The sequence below is a fragment of the Falco biarmicus genome, chromosome 8, assembly GCF_023638135.1.
Source record: "Falco biarmicus isolate bFalBia1 chromosome 8, bFalBia1.pri, whole genome shotgun sequence".
Classification (NCBI taxonomy): domain Eukaryota; kingdom Metazoa; phylum Chordata; class Aves; order Falconiformes; family Falconidae; genus Falco; species Falco biarmicus.
Window position 1 is genome coordinate 35,695,493 of NC_079295.1, and position 9,291 is coordinate 35,704,783.

At 42.5% G+C, this 9,291-nt stretch overlaps 1 protein-coding gene across 1 annotated transcript in view; it reads right to left on the reverse strand.

Moving 5' to 3' along the window:
* Nucleotides 1-9,291, reverse strand: part of ACTR3 (actin related protein 3) — a 32,805-nt gene extending 23,514 nt beyond the window's left edge. Inside the window, exon 1 of the mRNA XM_056348859.1 lies at nt 9,084-9,291. Within this exon, the coding sequence (XP_056204834.1) occupies nt 9,084-9,127 (44 nt within the window). The 5' untranslated portion in view covers nt 9,128-9,291. The remainder of the gene's footprint in view (nt 1-9,083) is intronic.

The following is a 9,291-nucleotide window of genomic DNA, read 5'->3' on the forward strand; positions in this document are numbered from 1 at the left end:
ACTATTTTTTTACAGTATTACCCCTGAAAAATATCAGTCCACTCAATTCACCTTGGCAGCAAATACTTCCTCACCACATACTGTAACTGTTACAGTAAAACAAGTCATGAGCAGATTAAGGTAGCATGCAAAACTGACAAAGTAGGCTCAAAAGCAGTTTAGAAGAGAAATGCTTCTAACAAACATTTATTTCCTAAATAGGAAAAAATCCTACCTCTGAAAAAGGTTATCTTGAAAAGTATCTATATTTCTGTCTAGAACATTTATACAGCGCTGCTTTTTAATCAGCAGCTACATATACAACCCAAAGCACAGACATGACTAATGCTTGCTAGTAAAATTTAGCTAAAATGGACAGTAAAACCAGCAAAGCCACAGTCACAAATAGCCAGACCAGAACCCTCCAGGTGCATGACTTAACAGGAACACAGAGGTAAAAGCAGCATTCTGAACAAATCCGCATGCATTGTAGTAAGAGTCTCCAGGTGACAGTTTTTACACCAGTCTGGAAACAGAGGAAGCTACCACATTGTGCATCTGCTAATTTTACTGATGTCTGAAAAAAGGAGAATCAACTTTCAAATTTGCTCTGTTTACCTGCATCAAAACTTTAAAAAAAACAAACATCGATAACTTGACACTGAAAAAGTTATCTTCTCCTAACATTAAACAGAAGATATGCATTTATGACCAAAAGACTCTAGCTTATTGCTGAGACATAAAAAATGTACTTGAAAACCACCCCATGTGTAAAGTGTTTAAGACTAACAAAATCCAAGTTCAGGCATTATGATGATGATACCATCTAAATCTGCACTCCTAAACAGATTTATTTATGTTGTAAAATCCATTTCAAATATTTAATGCTGACATGTACTTTCACACAGAAAAAAATTACGTTTCCTTTGACTACACTTTCCTCAAAGTAAGAAGAGGAAACGGCTTTAGATATCATCTTTGTACCATGAAAGCAGTTTGTGTTGGCAAAAGCAGAATGCTCTCTTTCTACTTACTGCTTCCTTTGACACTTTTAGACAAATTCATTTTAACAAGTATCTATCTTAACAGTGCCTCTGTGTTACACCACACCCACACAATACTAACCTATGCTGCTAGTTTCTTTAATAAATTTCTATTTCATCTTTACACAAGTTTTCTGAACATTTTCCACAGCCTGACTACTCCATGTGATATTTCCAAATAATGAGGAAAGAATGCCCCAGAACTCTGGAAGTTTGCATGGCTGATTACCTAGTTGTATATATTACTTCTTATGAGGGGGAGATTAATTTGGCGATTTTCTACATCATTTGCCCAAATTAAGCTGAACATGGCACAGAAAGCTATAAGGAAGAAAAAACCCAAAAGACTAGATAAACTACACATACTTTTCAACAAATAAAACAAGGGATCAATTCAATCACCAAATATGTAATTTCCAAGTAGACAAAATCTTGCACCTTAAGAAATTAAATAGGTAAAATATAAGTCATACGATGTATAAAGAGCCACAGCTCATATAAACTTGACTTGAAAGTTTTTCCAAACAAATGCAACAGAGGGGCTAAAATTGTAAAGTTATTCCACATTTAAAAAAAGCTGAGCATTTGTGCTTGCTATTTGCACAATTTCAGCACTTGAGAGCTCCAGCTTTGAACCAATAGCTACTACGCTATCGCCCCAATCACAGCAATCTGAGCAGCGGGCAAAATGAAACCAAACAGACAGAGCAAGGACAGCAGAGAAGGAGCACACAGCAAGCACTGCAGCAGCCTGCCTCAGCACAATCCCAATCTGGCCGGTACACTGGTCACCACTTCAGCATTTCAGCAGGCAACCGAGTGTTCTCCATCAAGCACATGCCTGCATTAAAACATCAGTTTACATATTGTTGTTAGCCCATGCTTCTAATAAAAGTCGGCTTCCCATTAGAAACAGTTGTCTCACAGGAAAAAAATGCCCCACTAAGCTGTGGGCAAAACCATTTTATTTAATATAAAAAACAGGTCTCATTTAATAAGATCATTTAAAAAGAGATTCTGAAGTCTGACTGCAAATATGCAATCATATTGTGAAAGCTCTTGCAGATGATAACCAGCATGATAAATCTAAGGCAAGTCATGGCAAATAAAGTGCTAATACTGAAAAAAAAATAGATAAGTGATACTGCACCAACTAAAGAATTAAGATTTGGATTCATCCATTGATAGCCGGGTACAATCAAAGTACCACCAGACAACCTCCTGTCTGCATCTTGCTCTCTACAGACTGAGCATGCCAAAACACATCCTGTGCACAGCTGCAAACTTTCACAATGACCACAAGAGAATAATAAAGAGAAAAAGGAAACCCCAGAAGAAAAAAAAAAACAAAAAAAACAATCTACATTTATCTAGAGTTTTTCCATGTCTAGTCTTAACAATGCAAAATCATGATTAGAACAAAAAGGAAAAAAATTCTGTTATACCCTACACTAAGTCAGCAGATGAAATGAGGACTTTTTCAATTTTGGATATAATCCTAGTTGACAAGTGTTTTAAAAAAAAAAAAAGGGGGGGGGGGGCACCCAATACATCAGCACTAGCAGTTGGAATGAACAGATGCTTAGTTTTGATGGTTAAAATAATCCTGCTATGGACACTTAACAAGTTTGCAGTCAGTTTGCTATTTTTAAGCATCTACCCAAGGACAGGTTTTGTTAGATTGGTACACTTAAATATATTTTAGTTCAGTGACTAAAACAACCCAAAAATTAAGAATTAAAGCAATGGAGAGTCCTTTTCCTACACAAAGCCATAAAGAACTCATGAATTACACTGGGGACAAACTGAAATGGTTTTAGTTATTTTACCTTGGAAAATCTTTAAATGAAGAATGTTTATCCAAAATTAAAGTTAAAACCAGTTTGAAATGGTCAAAGCCTTTTTGCATTTCCCAAAGAAAGTCTGCAATGATGAAACTAAATTTTGAAACATTATGTTGAAACTCTTAAATTGCATGAACTAAAAGACCAACTTCAAACTTTCTTATATGTGCCTATAAAACAACGTAGAGGACAGATTACTACTCAGAAACTTGTACAGTACTTCTGAACTCCTAGAAACTGTATTTTAAATTGATTTAGACATGAAAATGTCCATGAGATTCATGCAATCAACATGCTTTCTGGGCAGAACGTTCCAAGCCTGATACTAAACAACAACCCAAGAAACAAGAAGGGAACCTGCCCTGTCCCACCCACGCACACCTACAACCCTCATCTCCCGCAGCCCTCTCCCCCCAGCCAGGGCTGGACTCTGCGCTCAGCGACTGCACAACCTTCCCATGCACGCACAGGTAGCAGCAATGCTGTACATAAAGTTGACTCATGTATCATTAACTTTACAGACGCAGCCCATGGATGCAAGTGGGTTTGCCCTCTACTCAGAAAAACCGTGTGCTGCCAACCCTCCCCCCCGCTTACATATATACATACACACACACAAAAATAAAGCTTAAATGGGACATGGGAAAAAGAAAAGCAGAAACAGAAGGACTGGAAGTTGCCATGCATCTTGGATAGCTTCTGACACACATTCAAACGAGATAAAAAACTGATTCCTATAATGGAATTTTAAAAAAAGAGTGTGTGTGTGTATAGGAATATATATATTCCTAACTGAATTCCTGTTATCCCTAGTTATACTGTATGTTCTGTGCATTCAGCATTGCAATGTGGACTGTGACGTACTATTTAAGAGACACCACAGGTCATCAGGGGTCTTTAGAACCTCTTTGCAATTATTTTTAGAAAAATGTATTAAACCACAATTCTCAATCTGGCACAACTCGTTTTTCCACGTTAAGGATGAAGCATTTTCCCTTCCCTTTCTAACCGCTTCAGCTACTGGCAAGCAAAAGATACTCCTAAAATCCTGGAAGAGTATTTTTTCCATATTCCATTAAGAAATTGTTCATGCTTTCCATACTGAGAAATTACTTGTGGGATGACACAACATAGAGCGAATTCATCCCAAAAGAGAATGTTTTCATAAAGACTGGAACCCCCGAAAGGTCATGACAAGATATCCGGTTGAAATATTAACTGCAAGAACATCACAGTGCTGAAATACTTATATTAAACAGAAGTTACAATTTGAAAACCTGTGGAAATAACATTCCAGAATGGGTTAGAAAAGGAAACTTATTTCAAGGTCCAGTATAAGATAGTAAAAAAGTTGCAGAGCAAATAAAATACAGGCTGTTACTTCCCCTTACCTTGTTTTCATACACTGGATTTCTCATCTCACCTATCTTTGCTGTTTATTGAAGATGATTAGCTTTTCATGGATCTTGTACACATTACACTACCAGGTCAAAACCCCGAGGAGAAACAGAACAACATAATCCTGTCATAACTTTTCCTATCATAAGACACTCAACCTATACATACTTTGCTCTACTTAACAGCATGAAGCTATACAGGTGTGACACGAACATTAGAGAAATGCAGTTTGTAGAGATGTCCCCCAATGCAAACCTCATTCCACCATGCGTACCACCTGAGCACCAGCCAACTTAAGCTGTCACGTACCCATGTTTGTCCTCCCTTCATTCACAGCAAACCTGGTTACAGAAACAGAACAGCCAAGAAACTCAAGAGATATATGTGACTCATTTCAAACAACAGCTTGCAACTTCATGTTGAAAAAGCTTGGAAACCCTGAGCAGGCTCAATTTTCCAGGCTCTCAGCTTGGAGGGAACCCAGGGCATCAAGGGACTCTTGTGCTCCCATCATGAACAGCGAGTCTTTCTCCAGTTAACCCAAAAACCTTTTTCTCCCCTAGTATTCAGAAAAGAAAAAGAAAAAAACAAAACACACATTTTTGTAAACTGTGTAAGGGAAGTGAAAAAGGGGTCTAGCAGCATATGAGAGAAGATTACCACACAACAGATTTTTTTTCCAACACAATCACATAACCAATTTACTCAAGAGAAGGCTAACCAACATACATGACCCTACCAACAAAAGACTCTCAGGTACACTACCAAAAGCTGGTCACCAGTGACAGTCGAGTATTGAATGGATCCCCCTCATAGCCCCAGAAAAATGGCACACAAGTCTACAGAAAACAGTTTAGGTGTAGTAAATACACATAATTTTCTTTAAATCACTTTCATTGCTAAAATTAAGTTCTCATTTTGGAACTGTAGTAGGTTATACAGCCACTTACTTCAGCTCAGCTAAAGAGCTGTTAATTTGAACACTTGCAATTGGCTGTCATCCCAAATGAGCTAATTCAATGCTACACAAGTTTATAACAAGGGGGGGGAATGCATTCATACAGAAAGACACAGCTAAAACCAGCTTGTCAACCTAATCAAGCTAAATTCTGAAGTGGCGTAGGAAGAGCTTTTAATCATGGCTCGCAGGCTGCACTGTGTTCGCCTGTAGAACAAGCGGCAAGAACTATTCAAATACCCAAAAGGCACACAGCAAAAGACTGAAGCTTACAGAGATTAAAAAAAAAAAAAAAAAAAAAAGAAAAAAGTCTTTTTCTTTCTTTGGTGTGCTTTTCGTATACTTTCCTATACTTCTATTTTAAAAAGCATGTAATACTTCAGACTGTGGTGTATGTAAGGAAGTCTCACTCACAGCATACATACTGAGTTAGTGAGCATCATAAACATCTGCCAGTACTTGAAGGATATGAAGAGACCACCACATAGGTGCGCTACTTCATAGCTCGTTGTTGAGGGATATGGTGCCAACATTTTGTGGAAAGAAGGGAAATGAAGGAGCTCACAGCAGCCAAGTAAAATTGAATTAAATACTAACATGGACAAAGACCTCCCTGACAATAAGGCCCATGATATTCTTTTATAGATTTCCAAACATTATGACAATATACTTAAAACTAAACTAGACAATGCTAACAATTATAGAAAGAAATAATCTTGGGTTTAACAATTGCGTTTAACTGAGCTCTTCAACTTTTTCATTTCCACGTCTGTAACTGTACTGTTAAGATGCTGCTTCAGACAAGTAGCTTCCTAAAACCACAATTAAGTATTTACCTGCTCTTACTAGATAGCCATTACCTTATTTTCTAGATATCAGGTTTGCTTAAGCAAAGAATGCAAATTTCACAGTAACAGACATAACACTGGAAGAATTTCTGCTGCACCCATAATCTGACCGCTATGTCACTGACTTCACCCACCTGCCAGCTCCAGCTGTTTGACATGTAGTTGGATGATCACTATAAAGTTTGACTAACCAGCTAAAACCTCAAGAGGCACATGTCACATGTTCTCCCCAACCCCTCTGTGCTTTGGTCTCTTCATGCTTTGAAAAATGTTTTTAAAATTTGTCTAATCTGTGCCGGCTGATGTTGAAAAGCACAACTCTGCCACCTTTCTCACCCATCTCCTTCACCTCAATCTTAGCTGGAAAAAATGAACACATACACACACAAGAAAAACACTCAGATCAACAAACCAAACCTGTGGCTATAGGCATATGACACGTAGGAAGACACCCTTATTACCTCTCCTACATGTGCCCTTTTGCTGATTAAAGTAAATTCTCCTTGGACTGTAAATTAATTATCATCCCTTCCCTCTTAAAAAAAAACAACAACCTACTGACTGGAATTTTTGTGCACTTCTAAAGCCTTCCCTGTTCCAAACAAGGCAGTTCCTTTCAACATTTCTGCTTTGGTGGTATTTTCGAAACCTCTTTCTTTTCCTGTTTTCAGGGGCTATCTTAGTCTGCTTTCTTTCATTTTGGTGAAAGATGAGACCTCAACTGATTCGCACAGAACACAAGGCTGACATAATTTGTGCGTCATGTTCTCACTTACACACACAAAATGAGATGGGCGGGGAGGGCTGCACAATTGAAAAATAAAAAAGTACAAGCATGATTATGCTGTCACATCCCACCGCACTACTACCCACCTGCTCCTTATTTATCTCAAGTACTACACTTTTTTTCCTATGTATATTCACCACTTTATACCTTTGCCTACTGAAATCCATTAATTCCAATAACCCCAATGCTCTGTAACATTTCCAATGTTAAAAACCTTTGCCCCCAGTTTCCTGAAACAGAACTTCGGGGAAGAACAACCTTGGACTACAAAGTGCCCAGAAAGGAAAAGCCTGGATAGCAGAGCAGGTCTAGCTGCACTAAAACACAAAAATAAAGGTGCAAAAGATAAAAGTATCTTAGAGAAATCTTTGAAGACTGAGGGGAAAATAAATAAATAAAACAGGAAATCGGTCAACATCATCTTCAAGAAAATTACAGAATATGCTCTGTGCACTGACGTTGATTAATGGAGAACTTACACACAGATCTTCTCCAGGAACACTTGCTTTAACACTCATTTCCCTCAGTATATCCCTCACGTTAAAAAAAGACAAAGTCATTTCTTCAGCAGCTGTACGCTAGCATGCTGTTCCTGCTGGGCATCACTGAAAGCGAGCGCAAAGTGAGTCTCTCTACACCAGTGATCACCACCTGTATTTTGCAAACCTATAGAGATGTAATTGCTGACTTTAATGGGACTACCTGCAACGCACAAACGTGTGGGATAAGAAAAAACCTCTAGCAGCATGCAGCACAGTACGTTACAGATCTTGTTTTGAAAGATAAACAGTGCATGTACGTATCATGATAAACTCACACATACTTCCATTACACTCAGCCACCCACTCTCATTCCTGCTATGCTTCGTTCATTCCGTAAAATTCAAGGGGTTAGTCCTTAGTCTAACTACAGGCGTGACTTCTTCATACAACTGCTAAACATGCAGATGTTATAGACACATATATACCTGCACTTATTACAGACCTATTTATTAACATCCTACACCAAATACATTCTCCTGAAGGGAAGGCAAGCACGTGCCTTCAAAAAACAAGTGCATGGATTTCAAAAGAACATGCCCTTTCTGAAGGGTACCATATACATCTGTACCTACAGCACGTTAATGGAGAAAACTGAGTTATTTTTAGTAGGATGGACAAGCGAAACAAAAAGATGAGTTAAAGAATCAGCACGCTATCGGCGGTACCTAAAGAGGGAAAGCCTTGAAAATATACAAGTACTTCCCTTTCCAGGGAAAGGCTGATGGATTATGCCTAAAATGAAATAACTTCATCTGCAGAGACCCCAGTGCAGGTGCAGCCGGCGGGGCATGGCGCGGTGTCACCCCCCAGCGCGCTCCTGCCGGCGGCACGGTGCGACCCCCGCCCGGCCCCGCCGCCCGGCCCGCCGCCCCCGCCGCGGCGGAGCGGGGAGCAGGAGCCCCCAGGGCCTCCCTCCCGCAGCGCTTTCGGTGCCATACACCGCCGGCACCGCGTTTTCTTCACCAGCTGGCAGCTGCTAAGTAAAAAGAAGAGTTTCTACAACGCATTTGGTTCACGTTTGACACTGAAAACTGCCTTATAAGGTATAAAAGCCCGAAAGCAGGAAGAGGCTTTGACAAAACTAAGGAAGTTCCTCTGCGCTTGCTCCGTGGAGGGGGAGGGGTTTTTTTCTTCCACAGAGAGAAGTAACAGAATAAATGACATTACCCACAGATGAAAAAAAGTCAGCACGAGAAAGCCCCCCGGGCGGCACCCGCCAGCGCAGAGACCCCCAGCAGCGGGGCGCTCCGGGAGCCGGCGGGCAGCCGCACCGTCCTTTCCCCGCTCGCCACCCCGGCTCCTCAGCCGCGCAGGGACCCCGCGCCCCGGCCGGCACCGGGTCCGCAGGCGGCTGCTGCCAGCGGGGCGGCCCGAGGGCGAGCAGCCGGCACGACCCGGCTGCCGGCGCGGGAGGAGCGGGGCCGCGCCGGGACACCCCTCCCCGCCGGGCGGCCGCGGCGGGCCCGCCGGACAGAGCGAGGGGAGGGGAGGGGACGCGAAGGCAGCCAGCTGCTGCGCCGGCCCGGCCCGGCCCTCCCGCTGCCGGCACCGCGGCCGCTCGGGCGCGGCTCCCCGGCCCCGCCGCAGGCAGCGCTACCCCCGCCGCCATCTGCAGCGGCGGAACCCGCCCGGCCCCGCCCCGGGCGGCACCGAGCTGTCAGCGGCCGCCCCGGCCGTCGCTCACCCGGTGCCGCAGTCCACCACACAGGCCGGAAGCCGCCCTGCCATGCTCCTCGGTAGCGGCGGTGCTGGGGACGGCGGGCAGCCCTGGGCGCGCTCCGGCGGGGCTCGGCGGCGGGAGTGAGGGCACTTCCGCAAGGCGGGCGCTCCCTCCCCCGCCCGCTCGCAGGCACGGCCCGGCGAGCCCAAGATGGCTGACCCGCCCCTCCCTG